Source organism: Eublepharis macularius, chromosome 6 (assembly GCF_028583425.1).
Source record: "Eublepharis macularius isolate TG4126 chromosome 6, MPM_Emac_v1.0, whole genome shotgun sequence".
Taxonomy (NCBI): Eukaryota; Metazoa; Chordata; class Lepidosauria; order Squamata; family Eublepharidae; genus Eublepharis; species Eublepharis macularius.
In genome coordinates, this window is record NC_072795.1 from 60,102,553 (window position 1) to 60,123,814 (window position 21,262).

General features: G+C 41.1%; 1 protein-coding gene across 16 annotated transcripts in view; it reads left to right on the top strand.

The window, feature by feature from the left end:
* Window positions 1-21,262, top strand: part of KIF1A (kinesin family member 1A) — a 125,101-nt gene that overhangs the window by 43,013 nt on the left and 60,826 nt on the right. For 7 of the 16 annotated variants that reach the window (XM_054982326.1, XM_054982327.1, XM_054982329.1 and 4 more), the window contains exons 9-16: window positions 672-689; window positions 1,776-1,851; window positions 3,038-3,116; window positions 5,104-5,246; window positions 10,810-10,943; window positions 11,952-12,031; window positions 13,670-13,745; window positions 19,890-19,969. In XM_054982326.1, coding sequence (XP_054838301.1) covers window positions 672-689; window positions 1,776-1,851; window positions 3,038-3,116; window positions 5,104-5,246; window positions 10,810-10,943; window positions 11,952-12,031; window positions 13,670-13,745; window positions 19,890-19,969 — 686 coding nt within the window. Of the gene's footprint in view, window positions 1-671; window positions 690-1,775; window positions 1,852-3,037; window positions 3,117-5,103; window positions 5,247-6,333; window positions 6,361-10,731; window positions 10,944-11,951; window positions 12,032-13,669; window positions 13,746-19,889; window positions 19,970-21,262 lie in introns of all 16 variants that reach the window. The other 9 variants (XM_054982325.1, XM_054982334.1, XM_054982335.1 and 6 more) reach the window with 3 other exon arrangements.

The following is a 21,262-nucleotide window of genomic DNA, read 5'->3' on the forward strand; positions in this document are numbered from 1 at the left end:
TTCACTGGTGCCAATTTGAAGCAGACACGACCACAAAAACTGCTCATAAATGGTGCGGAATACTCCTAGTGTGAAATCCACCAAAGTGCTGAAACTCTGGCCATTTCCACATGCTCTTATAGGGACGGCCCACTCACAGAACACTGGCAGCTTTCCCCCAGGAACCTAGATGTCTCTGTTTTCAAAACGGTTGCGGGCTGTTTGGCTACCATTTTTTCAGTGCCTTTTCTGGGTCCATGGAAAGTGCGTTCCAAGAAAAGGTGCCAAAAAAAATGGAAGCCAGACAGCACACAACTGTTTTGAAAATGGAGATGTCTGGATTCCTGGAGTAAAGCTGGCAGCATTCCGTGAGTGGGCCGTCCCTATAAGAGCATGTGGAAAGGGCCTTTGATGGGATTTCCCACACATGTTCCCTTAAGAAATAGCAGCCAGTGCAGGCCATACTTTAGAATGGGACAAGAACGTGGGAGCAGGGGGCGGGGCAGGTTAACTGTTTTGTCTCACTATTTATTGACCTCTTATGCCTGCCTTTCCCCAAGCAGAAATGTCTGAGTTGTAAGGATTCAGAATGTTGTCCCATTTTCTTACCTTTTTAATCTCTTAATTTTTCTTGTTGACCTCTTTTGGTCATGCTTATGAAATTATCATCACTATCTCTGATTTCTTTTCAGGATTCAGGACCAAATAAGGTAATTACCTTTGATTGGGGAGAGTCATACTGTAGGAAAAGAGAGTCATACTATACCATGACATTTTAAGCACCTAAACCACATGATATGATTAACTAGCAGACAGTGAAGGGCTCTGTGATCATGAAACAGCCAGGCTTTCAGATTCTGCCAAAGTAAATGAAATTAATAAGGCTGTGCTAAAAGGAGAGGTGGCCAATGTTCCTAAGCAGGAGAGCTTGAGACTCTTGTCAAGACCAATCACAAAAGCCTGTAACTGTGTAAAAACAAACAATTATAGGTCACAGGAGGAGATTTTGGACTGTGCCAGCCCCTGTGAGACTTTCAGTGCAATCCTAAATAAATAAAGTTGCATCCTTCTAAGCCCACTGAAGTCAATGAGCTTAGAATTCAGTGAGTTTAGAAGGCTGTTACTCTGTTAAGGATCGTACGGTTTCTGTATTAGATTACACAAAAATTGCCAAACTTGTCATCTTTCTCTTACCTCCACTATCTTCTTTGCAGACACTGTGACTACTTGATTATCATCTGGCCATTGTTAAATGTAAATATGGTCATTGTTTTGTTTTTAGAGCCTTTTTTACATTTTCGATAATGTTATGAAAAATTTTTATGGATAGAAAACACACATGAATTAGCTGCATGTGGAACAGGGTTTAAGGGGAAAGACTATCTTATTTTAACTAGAACAATTCTGAATATAAAAACAAAGATTTTCCTGAGGCTTGAAAACACTTCCTTGTTTCCTGATAGCTCTGTTTTTATCTTTGCTCACTCTGCTCATCCTTTTTCTGGAAAATGACATCATGACTGTTCTCTTTACGCAGAAGTCCTTTTCAGAGCAGGAAGCTCTGGCAATCTACATAAATAGCTTGTTTTTAATAAGATCCCCAGTATGGATCAATATCTGTTACTTGAATGTCTCTTACAATATTATAAAATTTCCATATCTTGCTTGTTGTTAAGAGAACATCTGTGAGCTGCATGTTATTGACTTAGTATGATGGAATTTAATTGTATAATAGTCCTCTTCAAATCAGCATATACCAGAATCAGAATCTGCTGTTGTGTTCTGTCTCCCTGCAGAATAAAAAGAAGAAAAAGACAGACTTTATTCCATACCGAGACTCTGTACTTACCTGGCTTCTTCGAGAAAACCTAGGTACTTCATTCATTTCAGTTCTATCTTTAATCCCACCAAATTTATTCCCTATTATTTATAATAATAATAATAACAACAACATTCGATTTATATACCGCCTTTCAGGACAACTTAACACTCACTCAGAGTGGCTTACAAAGTATGTAATTATTATCCCCACAACAATATGATGTCTAAGAGAAAAATCTTCTGCACATTCCAATAAACAGAAGCGTTGCCACTAGGGGTGTGCACCTCAAAAATATTTAGGATAACCCAAATCCCAAAATGGCAAGCTGCTTCAGGATTCAGGTGTTTAAACGCTTCAGTATGCGCCATAAAGATTTGGGAATCTTTACACAGTATGCCGAAGCTCAAAGCAGCACTTTTCTTGCTGTTTGCAAATAGCAAGAAAAGTATTGCTTTCAAGCTTCCCATCCTGCTGCCTTTTTTACCAGATGGGAGGGAGAGGAGGGGGTTCCACCCTCCCTCTCCCATTGGCTAAAAAAAGTGGCAGGTCGGGAAGCCAGTTCAAAGTAACACTTTTCTTGCCACTTGCATCAGCTGAGTGATGGGTGTTTGAAAGCAGCAACACCTTTTTCTTGCGTGGCAAGAAAAGTGTTGCTACTTTCAAACACCGACAGCTTTTTCAGCTGATGGGAGGGGGGGTTCCCTCCTCCCCCTTCCGTCGGGTGAAAAAGTGGTGGGGTGGGAAATTTGAAACTTTTCTTGCTGTTTGCAAATGCAAACAGCTAGAAAAGTGCTGTGGCTGCTGCCACTTTGCCCAAAGCTTCACAAAGTGATACGAATCGCTTTGGGAAGCTTTGCTTCGGGATTTCCAAATCGGCTCAACAATGCTGAAGCTGATTTGGGAATCCTGAATCTTTCCAAATGCAGCCCGATTTGGGTTAAAAACCCGAATCGGAAACCTGAAGTACAGTCCCCTAGTTGCCATCTTTAATTTCAACAATATATTCCAGGCAATAATAGTTAGTACTAGTATTCTGCTTGTGTCCAGTTCACTCAGGCGGGATTGTGATGTTGAGGGTTTGGGTTGTCTAATAACCATGCCCTAAGATCAGTATAAAAGTGATACGGAGAAGATACAGAAAGGATATTGGGGAACAGTGTTAGGAAGAAGATTAAGATAGTGTAGCACATGCATTTATCCTGGTATCAACCAATGTTTTGTGTGTTCTTGGGTTAGGTGGTAATTCTCGAACTGCTATGGTTGCTGCTCTCAGCCCTGCTGACATCAACTATGATGAGACTCTCAGTACCTTAAGGTAGGATCTGTGCAAAACCTCTTATACTCTAAAGGGGGATGGGAAATAGATTGTATACTGTTGTCAAGACCAGCTGTCTAGACCTAGAGAGCCCCTGCTACCATTCCGAAGCACTGAACCCATAGTCACTTGAAACTCCTAGCAGCTTTATGGGGGTCTGGCCCTTAGTTTTGAGACTCCTCAGCCTCTGGGTTCATTTCTGAGAGTATAGGCACACATTCAGTCAGTAACTCTTGACACCAAAAGTAAAATATCTTTTGTTTATTAAGTAGTTCAAATGAGGGAGAGTTTATGAAGGGTGGGAACCACTCTATTAAAGCACAGAGCAATAGGCAAAGAAAATAATAACAGCTTGTGTATGCTGGCTAAGACTATGTCTAACTAGACATTAAAAGGCTTGCTAACTTGCATCTCTGATGTAGCTTCCAGGTATTGCTCATACTCACAGGCTTAATAAGGAAAGTGCAAAACCATGCCAGGCGGTTCTGGTCATCTCAGTATCTGGCATGGAGTAAAGAACCTCTCTTGCATGCTGGTAGAATGATTCTGAACAGAGTGAGTGGACCCACACTGCTGTGAGAAGCGATCTTTTCAACAGCTGTCAGTCAGTCAGGGCACACTTGGATAACTACAGTGCTAGCATGAGAAACCAGGGAGGGTGGCTGGAGGCTGATACTCCCTGCAGCCCAAGGACATTTTCTCTTGAGAACAACAGACTCCAAGTGTAGCTAATTAGGAGACCAGATTGAACTTTGGCCTCTGGAAACTTACACTCCTGAACCAAAGTCTCATAAGCAGATGAGCCATATAGGATATTAAGACTGGTCTTGACACCTTTATTTGTAAAATTTTCTGGGAAGCATGAAAAATGTTTGGATAATGAAACTGAAGTTTTGCTTGCACTGGAGCTATGTATAAAGTGAATTATAGTGAAAAAATCTGCATAATTGAAACTTGAAAATGTGGGTTTCAGTGAATATATATACATGAGACAATTTCAGACATCTTCCATAGTAAGCACTGAGCTTGTATTAACCAGTAGCCAGTTGGATCACTCAGTTATTCCATAATAGTTTTACAATAACTGCAATGGTGAATTATCTTTTAGACAGCTTATTTGGTGAATTATCTTTTAGACACCTTATAAGTGTGTGTATTTGCCATATATTTAAATAGATATTAAACAGGAAAATCTTCCAATGGTGACAATTATTACCCTTGCATTGATTTCAGGAGCCACATACATTGAGCTAACTTGAATGTACCCTTGTATACTCATTTTCTATCTGTCTTCATTGCATATAACTTTTCCATAGCTCCTTGGTGATGGTATAATACAGTTTCTTCTTATATCAGGCATTCAATAGGCCTTGCTGTTGACCAATGATGTCACAGGAACATCTTCAGGTGCTGCAACAAGTTCTTTGTATATAAGCCTTGTTCCTCGAGGATTTCAGTGAGCTACCATGAACTTGACTGTAGGTAAGAGAGATGGAAGCAGTCTTGATCATTTGCTTTTGAGCATCCCTTAATGCAGTTTGAATCGATTCGAACTGAATTAAGGGATGCTCAAAAGCAAATGATCAAGACTGCTTCCATCTCTCTTGCCTACAGTCAAGTTCATGGTAGCTCACTGAAATCCTCGAGGAACAAGGCTTATATGCAAAGAACTTGTTGTAGCACCTGAAGTTCTTTGTATATAAGCCTTTTGAACATCCGTTAATTCAGTTCTGGTTGCTGACCTTATAGAAGAGGCTAGGTCTAGTTCAAAAGCAAGTGAATGAAAGAGATGCTTTCCCCTCCTTTGATCTAATGAAAATATGCTTTGCATTCCTATTGAAGTGCTACTAGGAACTCCCTGTCCAGTGCACTCCTAACATGTTCCCCTGTCTAATGGTCTGCTGAGGTCCTCTTCTATGTGTGCCATACTGCATGGCATTTTCAGCAGGCCTTTACAGTTTCCCCAGAATATGCCTTGCTCTCTTAGGTATGCTGACCGTGCTAAGCAGATCAGGTGCAATGCTGTCATTAATGAAGATCCTAACAACAAACTGATCAGAGAACTGAAGGACGAAGTGGCTCGTCTACGAGATCTCCTGTATGCCCAGGGCTTGGGAGACATTATTGACAGTAAGTTGCCTTTGTGTTTGGGCTGTGGTTGACATTTGCCGATGCCTTGTCATTTTCACCTCCCTTAACAGAAGATCCACATTCTGCATGGTTCTACTGTCTGTTTCACTGCCCTCCTGGTCCACAGTTAAACAACAGTACTAAAGGCATGTGGTAGCTGCTTTAAGTTATTCTACATGGTGGCTTTTCTGAGTGTACACTGGCTCATGTTGCCTACTCCGCACATTGAGCCTCAGTACATAACTGTACTAAAACCACCATCACACAGAACAACTTAAGGTCACTTACAAGTACTTCTGTAATATGGAACATGACTGTAAGTTAGTTAACTCTGTTCCTGGAGCTTTCACTACTCCACACTGTCTGTCCCTGTTGTTCCCTGCTGATTGCCCCCAAGTGTTAACCTGTTATGGGCATTCCTGACCACACCTCCTTTGCTGAGCTATCTACTGGCCTAGCAGAATTGTCACAGTGTATTTGGGTTCTCTCAGCAAATGTGGAGAAACACCTGTGAGTGTTCCTTTTGTTGCTCAGAGGGAGAAAGAATTTGACTTGAAGGACATACATCTTAGGGCCTTTCTACTCAATGATTTCATTACAAGCAAATGGGAAATAATGTTCAATTGCTGCAGGGGATCCAAACACCTTTTCACTCAGCTAGAATGTCTGTTGTGAGTTGTTGTTGTTTTTTCTCCCAGCCTCCAAACAGCAATATAATCTACTCCCCACCCCAGCTAGAGCAACAGTTGTGAACGTGGGCACTGTGGGGAAGGTGGCTGCCATAAGTGTCATGGACACATTGGATAGTGCATGTGTAATCACTGCACACCAGCAAGGTTGCTCCTTCCTCCCTACAACAGTCTCTCCATTGTGTGAAACTTTTTAGTTTCTTTTGCACACACCCCTCCGCCCATTCATTTAGAAGATGTATGATCACCTTCTGCAGTGCTAATGCTTCACTAAGAATTAAATCCGCATTTTCTGGAAACATAGAAAGGCCCTTAGATGCTGTTCCATTATTCCTATAAGATGAACCTACTCTTGTTTTCTCTGTCTTTTCCCTCCACCTTTCTCCTATCTCTCTTAGCCAATCCTGTTCCAGGAGGACCTAAATGTGTGTATTCCCCATTGCTGGTATTTTTATGTGCTTCACTGCTTCTCACAGACTTGGTCATAGCAAAGGAACATATGTACAGCATGAGAAATGGACTCAATAGCCCATGTGCCAATTCAGCAAAAGCCATTTAGAATAATTTTGTCTTCCTAGCTGCTCAGGGCAGGGGTTGAGCTAGTTACAAATATTTTCATAAAAATTCAGAGGGGGAGGAAAAAAACAGAGGCACTAGAAATAATCCATTCTACAATGCTAAATGGGTGCTTGTTGTTTTCAAGAACCACAGAGCCATGATAAGAGATTGGTTTCCCAGAATTACAACTGATCTCCAGAATAGAGAGATCAGTTCCCCTGGAGAAAATAGCTGTTTTTGGAAGGTGGACTTTGTGACATTATACCCCTCTAAGGTCTCTCTCCTCCTCAAACTACATCGTCCCCAGGCTCTGCCCTCAACCCGCCAGGAGTTTCTCAGTCCAGAGCTGACAAAGCTAGTTAGAATCCCCTTGCACAAAATGGCCATTTTCTCCATAAAGTGCCCCAGATTTGAAATTGCTACATCTACCCTCTTTTTCCTCATCATGAATGGAGAAGATCTTCCCAACTTCATCTATCCTATGTAAGGAAGCGGTAAATAGGATCTTCACTGGGGCTGAATCCACACACCTGTGGAGCGTCCTGGCGTTGCGCTAAATGTTCGCTAAGCACCCGGAAGTGTAGCATCTTTCTAGCGCAATTCAGAAATCGCGCTAGAAAGACGCTACACTTCCGGGAGCTTAGCAAACATTTAGCGCAACGCCGGGATGCTCCGTGGGTGTGTGGATTCAGCCCATGTCTTGATTGACATATGCCCAACACTGTGGTTGTGGATCCATATAATCTCTGCAAAGCCTGCTCCAGGCCAGTTGGCTTGTGTCTTTTGTTGGAAGTCCTGGGGAGGGGATACAAATTTCCTCTCCACAATGTCTTTTATCTTAACTGATCTCCACAAATCCACTTTATCTCCACAAATCTTTATCTTAACTGATCTTTGCCTTTCAGTTATCCGGTAAATCTTGCCATGTTGCCTGCTGTTCTAAAATCTTCTTGGTGGAATTTGCTCTTGAGGTTTCCTTTCTGTATGCTGTAACTGTGTTCCCTGCTGTTTGTGCTGCTGCTGCTGCTGCTGCTTCTGCTGGGACTGGTTCTTATTAATATGTTTTGCTGGAGTGTGTGTGTGTGTGTGCGTGTTTTGAAACAGCCTGCCTAGAAGCACTAAAGTATCTGCTTCAGGCCCCAAGTAGCACAAATGTTACTGATGGTCTCATTTGGCCCTCCTATGGGTTGTATGGGTACCTGTTAGGAATGCTGCTAGAGAGATCCATCTGCTGTGGACAAAATGATCTGGCTTTTGCTGACATGCTAGCAGGCTCTGCAGCCGCTGCCTTGTTTGTGATCAGTTTCTCTTTAAATCAGCAACATAGCTAGCACCCACTTGCAGGCACACAGAAAAACAGAATTTCCCAAGTGTGGATGTTATTTTTTACTGGATCTAGCTCTCAGGCAGAAGACGCTCAGCACTCAATTGCCACTCTCCAGCTGGTGGTCCCATGCTGCTGCTTCGGATTGCACAGGCTGTGCCTCTCATTTTGCAGAGTACAGCCCAAGACACAGAAATCTTTTAGATATATAATATACTGAACTGAAATTCTTCCTGATCCCAAATGGCTTAAGATGGTTTGCCATCATGTTCACCTCATATTTTCCTCCATTCCTGAATCTTTAATAGTTTATTTTAACTTGAAGCAGCATCAACTTTCCATTTGGTTTGGGCAGTGTCCTTTTACAAAGCTGAATGCCAAGAAACAGTTCATCTGAACTCAAGCTTTACTCCTTGTTCAAGGATCTTCCTCTCCGTTCAGGAGATTTTGTCAGGGTTAGTGATGGAGGAAGCAGAGAGAAAGCTCTCCTTGATCTTCAAGGGATTCAAGGAAGGCATCTTTAAACAGAAAGTTTTGTTATGGTGAGAGAAATGCCTGCTTACCAGGTTGAGTTGGACTATAACCAAGCCTCAGAATAGACTGAATAATTCAGGAGCAGAGGAAACGACAACATTCAGGCCCTGCATCTAGGACTCTACCTGTTTTGCAAGGCTAGAGTTTATCAATTGTTGCAAAAATATTTACCAGGGGAGTCTGGGGGCTGCTTTGGTTGTTCCCTTTTTAAAAATATGTGTAGGGAAGCGGTCAGAAAATAAAACTTCTGTTTTAAAAAGTTCTCAGTGCCTTCTAGTGGACTTTTCATATCATGTATAAAGTCCTGACATTCCTAACATGAAAAAGATGTTTGTCTTTGACTATTTTCTGCTTGTTTCCTTATTCATGTCTTAAATGGCAAGTGAGGAAAAGTAATACTAGAAGGAACCCTCATCAAGCAAGAAAACCACTCATTCAGAGCTTGAGCTTCATTCATGTACATATAGAAGGCTTTTACCATAGAGTTCTCACAATTCCTAAAGCTACCTGGAAGTAACAAAGGGTAGCTCTAGAAAATGCTCTATGATGAAGCTTGAAGGTTGTACCACCATCCATCCTAGCTCCAGGAATTGCCAGAACTCTATTATAAGAACTTCCTGTAAGTAGACAAGGCCTTATATTTTTTTAATTCTTTCCCCCTGGAATCCTGCTTCCACAACCGTCCTACTAGTTGCCCTAATTCCTTAGCTTCTTCAAACAGGCCTTTGCCAGCAACTGGAGGTTGGGTATATTTTTTAAATTCAAGCTGTATGCAGTTGCTAACACATAAAATTCTAAAGCATTAAAATTTCGTCAAAACTATATTTTTGTATGTAAACCTAGTAAAAATAATGTGTTGCAAACATGCAGTTTTCATGAATTGTCAAAACTTACTGATGCTACCTATTTAGAGGTTCACACACGTGTGAATCTTTGTTAGGTTCATGAGGAGCATCTGTGGCATTTTGTCTGTGTTCCGGCCCTTTTTGTTTTTTTATATTTCCCATTTCCTGATGCAGATTTTAAATGTGTTTATTAATAGTTATGATGTGATATGAAAGAATAGGAATCTTTTGGGACAGTTGACACCTGATTGTAGTCAGTTCATGATAGGAAAGAAATATGATTCAATAGGAAAGAAATATGATTCATCATAGCCTGTGGATCCTGTTCCGTTTGGTTGGTACACCTTTTACATTTTAAAAAATGTAGGGAAGCAGCCAGGAAATGGCTCAATGCTTGCAATTTTATAGTGCGATAGTTGGAAAGATGGCAAAAGGAATGTTGAGAAGTAACATGAAGTAAGTCTAGATAAATGTGTAGGCTTGAGACATTTTAATATTTTAAGGCTGCATAATCATTGGAAAGTAAACCCTCTTGAGATCAATAGGTCTCAATTCTAAGTAAACATGGGGGTTTTCTGCACTATTTTTTTTTGGCATTTCTGGCCCCATCCTGCTTGGTTTTTTAGTTCCTGATTTCCATATACATTTTTTTTTTGCCCTTAGGTTTTGCTTTGGGTTTTTTTAGTTTTGCCTAGATTATGTACACACTGTAACATTTTTGTAATTTGGACATTTCCTTTCCTTCTCACTGAAGGTTCTTACGCTCATTTAGTGTAAAATCAAATCCCTTTCACCTAAATGCCATTTCTCTGTTTCTTTCTTTCTTTGAAATACTTTATCTCCTTAAATAAAGGCAGCTAACAAAACAACAACAAGTTCCAAACACACAAAAAAACATTTTAACAATCCATCAACAAAGATAAAAATAACGCTCAAGGTAAAAACAAGATATCATCAAGGTAAAAACAAGCTTGACGGGCCCTGCTTTTTCATTCAGACAAACATGATTTACTGTATTCAAACATCTTTCTAGATATGTAGGTGGATCATAAATGTAGCTTCAGAAACAAAATATCACAATGATATTCACAACTGCAATGCCGCTTAAGCCCTCCATTATCTTCAGCTTCTGAAAACCCAGCCCTGAGTGCGAATGCCGTCCAGCTTCTGAAATCTTCTCATTCCCTTTTTTACAGCCTTGATTTCCCCTTCGCTGTTTGAGATGCCAGTGATTGTAACCCAGATTTTTAGTATGCTGTCAGTTTGCTAGAAAGCAATAGGATGCGGGAAATCTGTTATGCTGTTGCTTAGAGAAACTCTGCAGGGTGCAGTATGACTTATTCTGCTGGTGTGAGGATACTGCCGTGGCACTTATTGCTACTTAGTTGTCTGTGTATCTTTTCGTTGGATTTCTACCTTTCTCCTCATTGCATCATGTCACTGTTCCCAACTGCATTTCTTTTCTCTATCTTTTCCTTCTTTCTTCTGGTCTTGTGTCTTTCCCCCTCTTTTTTCTCCCCTCCTGGACCTCATAGACATATCCGACTTTGAGAACAATAATGATAATCGTAGAGTGGCAGATATGAGTCAACGCCATGACAATCTCTCCACAGTGACCAATGCCTTGGTGGGAATGAGCCCATCCTCCTCCCTCTCAGCCTTGTCCAGCCGAGCTGCTTCCGTCTCCAGTCTTCATGAACGTATCATGTTTGCTCCAGGCAGTGAGGAGGCCATTGAGAGACTGAAGGTAACCAAGATCACGCAGGCCACATAAGTGCTGCAGAAGTGTAAGAAGTAACTTGAGAGCATGGAGACTATCAAGCTGGTCCCACGTGGATATTTTGTTCTGCCTTGCCTCCTAAACTGAAGGCCCCCCTCCCCCCTAGAGCATCTCCTAGACATTGAGATCATCCATCTTCTCGGTTTTCCGTTATTCTGCTGCAGTCTTTCCACAACCTCCTTTGGTATGATCTTTGTGGAACGATCATATTCATAATAGGTTTGCCCATCACATGGGTGGGAAGGTGCAAATTTTCAAGCCTCCCTGCCCATGCCGGTACCATTTTCCCTCAGTATTCCCTCATGATTTTCTAAAAATCCAGCAGAAATTCTTCCAGCAGCATGGATGTGTGTGCTGGGCATGAAGGACACTGAGGAAAGCACTGAGAAAAGCCTATGGACATTCCATTGCTGCTGCAAATGCTTGTACATTCCAGTGGCAGCAGGATTTGAGTCCAGTAGCACCTTAGAGACCTACAAGATTTTCAGGGTATAAGCTTTTGAGACTCAAAGATACCTGAAGATGGGAGCTTTGATTCTTGAACTATGAAAATCTTGTTAGTCTCTAAGGTGCTACTAGACTCAAATCCTGCTGTTCTAATGCAGACCAACACAGCTACCTACCTGAAACTATTCCAGTGGCAGTGACTGCACAACAGGGAATTGGCCCTGTGTGAATGCAGCCTATGTAGTATTCTTTGTTTCCAATATGTGGTCTTTACATATTGTGAATCTAGCAAGAATATATAGGAAAGAATCTGGATTAATTGAGCTGTTTAAATTACATCTTGCAAAGGCAGGGCTTAGCTATGTGCATGTATGTTGTGCAAATGTAAGGAGCTGATGGTGTGAAAATTCTGATTGCTACCTTGTAGAGAAAGAATTGTGAATTGAGCCTAATGCATTGGAGGTGAAATATTTTAGTCCTGTACGGTAACCATCATGAAGTATCAATGCTTACTTTTATACTCTGCAGGAAACTGAAAAGATAATTGCTGAGCTGAATGAAACATGGGAAGAAAAACTGCGTAGGACAGAAGCAATACGTATGGAGAGGTAGGAATCTAAAAGTTATTTATACAAGTTCACTTCAGAGTGTTGCAGGTTTCAGCCTTTTATTTTGCTATATGTGACTGCCTACAGCTGCCACAGGCAAAAATTCCCCTGAACTCCATATACCCCTAAGATTCAACCCAAACATCATATAAAAACAAATCACGTAGGGTTGCCAGGCATCTGCTGGGGGCAGAGGATTCCCCATCCCACCCAGTGTTTCCCACTGCTTCTTGCCTGGCCAGCAGTGGGGGAAAGAGGCAGAAACTAGGGGGACTTACTAGGTAGCACAGGCCCTTGCCAGCGATGTCATCATGCTGCTGACAATGCACAAGCATTATGCACCTGGAAGTACATCATCATGTGACCAAGTGAAGCACTGGTATTTGGGCAAAAACATAGAGTTCTGCCCAAATACCAGAGCAGTTCCAGTGGCCCTGGCAAAGTGATGACATCACTTCTGGGAGTGACATCATAGCATCACTGGCAACATCATTATGTCGCCAGTGATCACCCCCATGCTGGTAAAACCCCCTTACCCCCCTCATTGCCAGGGCAGAGCAGCTGGCAACCCTGAAATCACATTACTTGCCCAGCTCCATGAGTTCCCAAGTTCTCTAGGCCCCCTGGAATTTTGTACCCCTAGTCCCCACCCCCTGCAGCCCTGGCCACAACAGCGAGGGCCACTATACACATTAAATGGAAGAGTGTCTTACCATGTCAGTTAATGCCATCCTCTGGAGAGTGTTGAAACAACTGCCAGACTGTGGTGGCAGTTTCTTGTAGTGGCAGGAAAAGTCTCCATGCAATGGTGGTAAGCCACGCATTTTACATTTTAAAGTTGGCACGTGAAACAGTCCCTACAGGGCCCTTTGTGATAACTTCAAGAGCCTGACTGATTGGGTGTAGTTGAGCTGATAAGATGCACATATTGTTTTATCTTAATACACGCTACAGATTGCCTGTAAAATGTTTGAATGCAGGTATCTTTTCCTCCATCCCAATATAGTCACCAAGAAACTAAGACTAGAGGGTCTGCTCTCACATTGCTATCAAGCCTCTTTCTCTTCCTTAGAACCTGCTATAAAAACCTTGTAACTCCTTGTGGTTGCACAGTGGTTCAATATGGTGTGACCCACAGGCTCAAATTTACTTCGTATAGTGACCCATCCAGGGCAGGCCCAAGAGATTGGGGGCACCAGGTTGAATAGATGTGAGAAAATAGCAGATGTTGGCAATGAAGTGAGTGGCAACTAGCTCAGTTCAAAACATCTCCCACAGCAGGTAGAGGATAGCGAAGCACTGCAGGGGTCTGGGCAAGAGGCTGGGCTGCTGAAGGAGCAGCACCAGACATAGCCTATGCTCACACACACCTCTTTTTTTCCTCCTCTCATGGTTCCATGTACTGAACAGCTCCCACCTACTCTCCAGCCTTTTTGCCCCTTTTTTCAGCTACTATCATAAAGTTAATAGTTGCCAACGTCTTCCCCTCTCATTAATACCTGCTCATACAGTAACATCATTTGCATCTAGAGAGTATGGCATGCTCTCTTTTGTGGTATTTCTTCATTTCTTACCATAATACAGACCAGGTCTTGGCAGAATTTTCAAGATTTTAGTTCTTTTTTTGATGTTTTGCAGGGAAGCTTTGCTTGCAGAAATGGGAGTAGCTATGAGAGAAGATGGTGGTACTCTGGGGGTATTCTCTCCTAAGAAGGTAGGATTTTGTTTCAGTCTCTTTTATAGTGCTCAGATGACTCTCAAAATATATCAACTGTGCAATACATGCCAGTTTAAAAATTCTTCTGGCCTTCTAATTATTTATCTGTGTAGGATATTTATAACCCACTTTTCTGCTATTAAAAACTGCACTTGAAGACCAAAATAAATTATTATAATGCAAAAAGCTAAGAAATCTAAAACCTAGCAACCAGCAGCTGCATAAATGCCTTCATAAGCAATAAACCGGTAGCTCAAAACAGTGAGAACAACAGCCAGTCAGTAGTCAAAAATAGAACAGATTAAAGCATCATCAAATCAAGAGGTACAAACATCACAACCCCTCTGTATGGAAATGAGTTTGACAAATGGCCAGGAGTGGGAAATCATGACAGACTTCCTGGGGCGGAAAATCTAGTCTCTGAGGAAACTGAGAGGCCTGTACCACATATCAGCCAACCCCACTTCTAGCCCTGTTCATAACCAATGGTGAATGTATATCTATCCTGTATATATGCATATAAATCTGTCTGTGAGAAACAGCAAGTGTATGTTCACTTTACAAATGAAAATGAGAACCATATGTTCAGCTATGTGCACTGAATATACCATGAGGAGCACACATTGCATTTATAAAGAAAAATCACATGAACACTGTACACAGATTGTATATGCACTCCCTCTAACTAACAGGGCTTCTATTAATGGGGGAACATAGATTAGAACATCAGTAACAAATCTCAGATTATAAGAAAATCTCAGATAAAATGAAGTAGAGGAGGACGGTGTAAACTACTTCGATTCCACTTTGAGAAGAAAGGGAGGGTAAAATGAAATAATTAAATAAATAATGAGCAGGCTCATGTGAGTGGAGGAGGTCTCTCGGGTACATTAGTCCCAGGGGTTGCCAGGTATCCTGCCATAAAGTCTAAACGAACCAAGGGAATCCACCTGGATAGTAAAGAGCTGCAACAGACAATTCCGGGAATATATATTAAATTATCAATTCTTTATATTCAGTGCAAAGGTGCAAAGTGCAAAGTGTAATTATATAAATATTCAAATTGATAAATATACAATTAATACAATAAGAATATCTGATTTCTCTGTCCCAACGTGCAATAAATATGATAAAAGTTACTTGTTTTATGTCCAAATCGTTATGAAGAAGATTTTTAAGAATCAATGTCCGTAAACTGTATATGATGAAAACTTAGCAGCATACAAGGTTGCAAATGGAGAGTCCCGATGTAGATGCTGGGTGACTCCAGTCCAAACTGAAAACTGTTCCAAAAGTGCCGACGGGATTATGCGTGCATATTTATACAATTCCCGTTTCGTATATAACATACTTCTTCCTGGGCACAATTAAACATGGACGGTCCCCAATTCACTGGTGACTCAAATATTGCTGCTTATACCTTCTTTTCCCAAGTTGGGAAAAGAAGGTATAAGCAGCAGTATTTGAGTCACCAGTGAATTGGGGACCGTCCATGTTTAATTGTGCCCAGGAAGAAGTATGTTATATACGAAACGGGAATTGTATAAATATGCACGCATAATCCCGTCGGCACTTTTGGAACAGTTTTCAGTTTGGACTGGAGTCACCCAGCATCTACATCGGGACTCTCCATTTGCAACCTTGTATGCTGCTAAGTTTTCATCATATACAGTTTACGGACATTGATTCTTAAAAATCTTCTTCATAACGATTTGGACATAAAACAAGTAACTTTTATCATATTTATTGCACGTTGGGACAGAGAAATCAGATATTCTTATTGTATTTATATTTATCAATTTGAATATTTATATAATTGCACTTTGCACTTTGCACCTTTGCACTGAATATAAAGAATTGATAATTTAATATATATTCCCGGAATTGTCTGTTGCAGGTATCCTGCCATTGCAGGAGACCTCGTGATGGCAACCTGCTTATCCTTCTGTTGCTCTTTTAAGTGGCAGGAGAATTTTTTTAAATTACCAGCATCACACATGACATGATGTCACTTCCAAAGGAAACCTGGAAGTGGCATCATGTCATTCTAGGAATTGCTGGAAATTCTGGCAATTCCTAGACTGACATCTAGGGCTGCCAGGCCTCCCACTATGGCAGGAGGCCTCCTGCTGGCAAGCTCGTTTGCCTGCTGCTCTAAGCGACAGCAGGAGAAAAAAAATCCCAGCCATGTTGGCAACATCTATTTTGCCATAGAGTTTGAGATGATTCCTAGAGCTACTCTATGATGTTGTGTGATGTAGCCAAAGTTGCTCACCTTCTCATTTCCCCACCTCCAACCCTCCCTCTGGTTGCCAAGCTCTAACAACTCTGCCTTGACCTAGCAACACTACTGGCAACCCTAGCGAGTAGTAAGCTTCCTCCCTCCCTTGAGAGTGTGGATGGGGCAGGCTACGGGATGGGGGTGAGGTGGGCCACGCAAACAGCCCAGGTGACCAGCATCACCTCCAAGCACATGGGCTAGCCCTTGCCACTGGCAAGCCTCATTTTGGTATCCCTCCCCTGCTCTGGTACCATAGGCAATTGCCTCGGTTTGCCCAGTGGTCTGGTTTCCCCAGCCCAGCCACATCATTCAATGCAACCCTAATCTTCTACTCTCTAGAAAGAAGCATGCCTTTGATAAGAAAATGGCAAGGTCTAGTCTACACATGCAGCAGAATGAAGTAGTGTATTCTTGAGTAGGTAGAATGGGCTGTACCATTCCAGATTGCAAGTCGAAACTTTATTTTTTTCATTCATCTTACAAAATTTCTAGCCTGCCTTTCTTCCCTCACAAGGACCACTGAGGGGATAACAAATTAAAACATACATAATGAAACCACATTTTAAAACTATTAAAACCATCCAACCCCATCTCATTAAAACAATTAAAACCATAGTTATAATACATGCAGAAACAAAAACAAGAATTAAAATACTGTGCAGGGAAGGAGGAGACACTGAGGGAACGCCAAACAAAACAAAAAAGTCGTCACCTGCTTTCAAAAGATGGCAACAGAAGGGAACAAAGGAATCTTCATAGGGAGAGAATTCCAGAGTTTTTTGTCACTACTGAGAAGGACCTCTTTTGGATTGCCACCTACCTAAGGGGCACCTGAAGCAGGGCTTCTGAAGATGACCGTAGTCATTGTAGACCTAGATTGTTTTATTCTCCCCAGTGTTAAGACCAATTGCTACTCATGGCAAACAAGCATACCAAGAAATTGGCTGGTCTGGGTTTTCTGTGGAGTTGCCAACCTTCAGGTAGGTCCTGAAAATCTTCCGGATTTACAGAGAATCTTCAGGCTACAGAGATCAGTTCCCATGGAGAAAATGACTGCTTTGGAGGGTGGATTCTATGTCATTATACCCCACTGAGGTCCCTCCCCTCCCCTCCCCAAACTCCCCTCCCCTCCCCACCCCCACATCTCCAGGGATTTCCCAACCTGGAGTTGACAACTCTTGTTTTCTGCATATTGCATGAAATTTTATCCATGGGAAAAAACTCCAAATTGGAATCCTCAACCTTCAATCTAAAGTGGTACAGTCCTTGCTTCTACCTCAGGATTCTTCTGCCTCATTCTGCTGACTTCTAAAATGGAGTCATATGTGGCAAGGAAAATGATTTTTTTTGGCACATTGCACAATTTTCTTTCCAATTCTACCATAGAGTCACAGCCATTTAAGCCCCAGGATGTTTTCCTAGAATGTGCAGGGATGTATTCTCCCAAGAAGGTTGGTCCTCCAGAGAGTTGTCTTGAAATGATCTGTGTGTGACTCCTTTTCAAATATTGGTTGTACTGTCCTATGCCAAGAAACTTTATGAACTGTACAGAGAGGCTAAAAGAGCTGGCTTACAAGGACCTTAGTATATAGGAAAAGAGAAGAAACAGCAACATTCTGCATGCTTTCTTTGAATTACATAATTAGAATGATTTCCAAGGGTGATATAATGAGCTTGCTTATTGAACCGCATGCCTTGGTATATTCTGCCTGATGTCACAAGCCAAATGAGTTTCAAGGTCTCTCTATCTGCTGTTCACTACTGGAGAGATTTCTGTGTCAAACTATCTCCACTCGGCAGGGAGGCCTCATATACTGAGGGTTTGGAGACACAACAACAGAACTCAGTCATGGGTGTTACTGCTGCTGTGAGGATTCAGGGTTATAGTGGGGCTGCCAGACATCTAAGTTGTAATTGATTGATTGGTATTTAAAGAATATACTTATGTTTTGCAAATGAAAGTGATAATTTGAGACAGATTCTATTAATTAAATAATCAAGGAAGGGGACACCATATTTAGACCTGAAGAAGTATTCTATTTGTATTTAAGTACCTAATTTACAGTGCAGTCCTAAGCAGTTGCTCTAGTCTAAGCCCATTGAAATCAGTAGGCTTAGACTGGAATAATTTTGTTTAGGATTGCACTGTTAGAGACCCACTTTCTTTACATTCTGAATACATCTCAGAACTCATTGTACATGATACCTGATTGCTTTAAAATGACATCAAGGACTACCATGAAATCAAGGGAATCCAGTCTTGGATCTCTTACATTTTATGTGGTTACGTCCTATGTACACTGGATTTAATTACAGCTGGGAGATACTTGTTTTTAAAAACAACTATCTAAAGTGATAGCAGAAGAATCTTTTAAATTATAAGTGGCTTTTCTTTGTGACTCAGAGCTAAGCTACAAGAGATTAATTACACGAGGAGGAGCACATGAGGGGAGTCGCAATGTTAGCTGGGAAGCTGAGTTTTAAAAGAGATCTGAAGGTTTGTCAATTTCCCCTGTCTACAGAGCCAGGGAGATCACTGCTCAGGAGGTTTGTTTTATTTCCTCTTCAAACTGACAGAGCCTTCAGGAGGCAAAGAGGAAATTAACAAACCCTCTGAGCAGCTATCTCCCTGGCTCTGTAAAGAGGGGAAATTAACAAAGCCTTCCAATCTCTTTTAAAACTCAGCTTCCCGGCTAACATTGCGACTCGCTTCACGTGCTCCTCCGCATGTAATTCGTCTCTTGTAGCTTGGCTGTGAGTCTAAGAGAAGCTCAGTTAAAGTTTACGTGTATAGCTGGACCCTGTGGATGTGTTCCTGTACTGATGTTGGAAGAGCCTCTTGCTTGTGTCAGAGGATGACCTTGCATACAAGAAAAGAGCCACTGCTAACAAATATGTGGAGTCCAACTCATTACAATCGTCTTATGCCTCAAGGATTTAATAGAATTTGCAATTCAAACATTTTTGCATATTGGAAATGTGACAGGAATAATACAGACTTTAAATATTTGTCTATCTCTCCCTGAAAGCTTTTTGGATATGGTTTCATTTGAACCATTTCGATATGAAATGCCTGTATCTATGCTCAGGAAAGACCAGAAACCAGTTTTACAAGGTATATTTCTGAGAGCAACCAGAAAGAAAAAATGGCAGCAAAGACTATATGTGACAAATACTAGAAATTTAGGACAGTATTGAAACAGAAGGACTACTTGATTAAGAGATGATATATAGCAGAAATAAAAAAATCAAACTATATTAATAGTGCAATTCTAAGTAGAGTTATATCATTCAGAGCCCATTGATTTTAGTGGACTTAGAAGTGTGATTCTGTGCAGTGAATCAGGAAATGAACATTTGTGATCTACACTATTTTCTGAATAGTTGTCTAAAATAATCTATTGGAAGAGAAAATATGATCGGATTCCAAATACACATTTAATATTTTGTAAACATTTCATTTTGTGAACAAATACGTATTATTACTAAAACAAAGTATTAATGTAAACATAAATAAACATAAAAGTTGTGCATCAGAGGTCTCTTAGGGCAATACAATTGTGCCAAACCTTAAAATGAGTCCGGAGTCCAGAGTTTTCCTAGATAATGTTTTGCAGCCAGTTTCTAACCATCAGTAAGCTTCCTACATACAGAGGTCCGGCAGGGATGGCCGTGGATGCAGTAGAGTCTGAAAGCACTGAATCCTGGTTTTTCAAGTTAATCAAAAGGAGGATAAACTTTTTAATCAATTAACACAGTTGGGTTACTGTCACAGTATGAATAGATATTGGAAGGACACAGATGGGCCTCTAATTTTGAAGACTAAACTAAATTCCCCTATGTTTTTGTTTGTCTCTTAGACACCACATCTGGTCAACCTAAACGAGGACCCACTGATGTCTGAGTGCCTTCTATACTACATTAAAGATGGGATAACCAGGTAATGTAGATGATAACCATAACAGCTTTGCCAGGTTCAGGTGTAAGGGATGGTGATTATATAGTTTACTTCAACTCCTGGGCATTCAGATGTCCATCATTGTGCTCTGTAGTACTGGCATGGTTTTCCGAAGCTTTATGAAATTATTTGATATGCTTTGGGGGATGTCTAACTCCACACGGTCTGCAGTAGTTAGCAGAATCTCTCTATAGTCAAAAGCCTTTCCTAGGCGTATTATTTTTAAAGTCTAACTGGAGATATCACAGATATCTCTCTTCGTCAGAGCTGTGGTTCTCAAAACCACAATAAAAGTATTTAGTCTTAAAGGTGCTACTGGACTTTTTACTATTTTGCAGCTACAGACTAATACGGCTAACTCTTCTGGATCTATAACTCATACTGAAACATCTCTTTTAACCTTTCCCCCTATTTTAAAAAAACACAAAGCAGAGGAGGAAACCAGCAACATAAATATAGAGATTAAGACAGCTGATCTTGTATCCCTAACTACTAAGAAGGCAGAATGCCACAGAGCTAAAAAATCTGGCAGAAATTTGTTTCAAATTAGGAGCTCTGTATGTGAAAACAGGCATCTGCACGCATACCACTTGCTGGATCCCGAACCACAGGGGGAAACGGGATAATTATCCAGATGTGCATTGGAAAATTCATCCAAATGAGGACATTGTCTGTCTTAATTGAGTTGCTTTAAATCAAATATATGTTTGAATATATATCTTCATCAATTTCCTGGCACATTTAGTTATACATAAGTACATTTGTATAGGAATGGGGCCTGAGTAATTTCCCAATGGACTTCTTTGGAGAGAGTTCCAAAGTTGTGGCTACTGCACACAAAAGGCTGCACTCCTAACTTGGATCTAAATTCCTGCAAAAGTGAGATCCAAAGCATGGCGTTGTGATAATCTTTTTGGTGCAGAAGCCTATTTGGGAGATGGCCCTTGCTAAGATAGACTTGGTGTGAGATTAGGCCTTTCTAGATCATAACTTTGAATGATGGTTAGAAGCAAACTGTTTGCTGATCCAGTTGAGCTGGAATGTATTTTATTTATTAAAATATGAATATCATACATTAGGTCCCTAACCAACAGCCCAGGCTAGTCTCATCAGATATAAGAAGCTAAGCAAGCCTTGGTTAGTACTTGGATGGGAGACCTTTAAGGATGCCCAGGGTTGCTACGCAGAGGCAGGCAATGCCAAACCAGCTCTGTTTGTCTCTTGCCTTGAAAGCCCTATGGGGTTGCCATAAGTTGGCTCCACTTCATGCACACA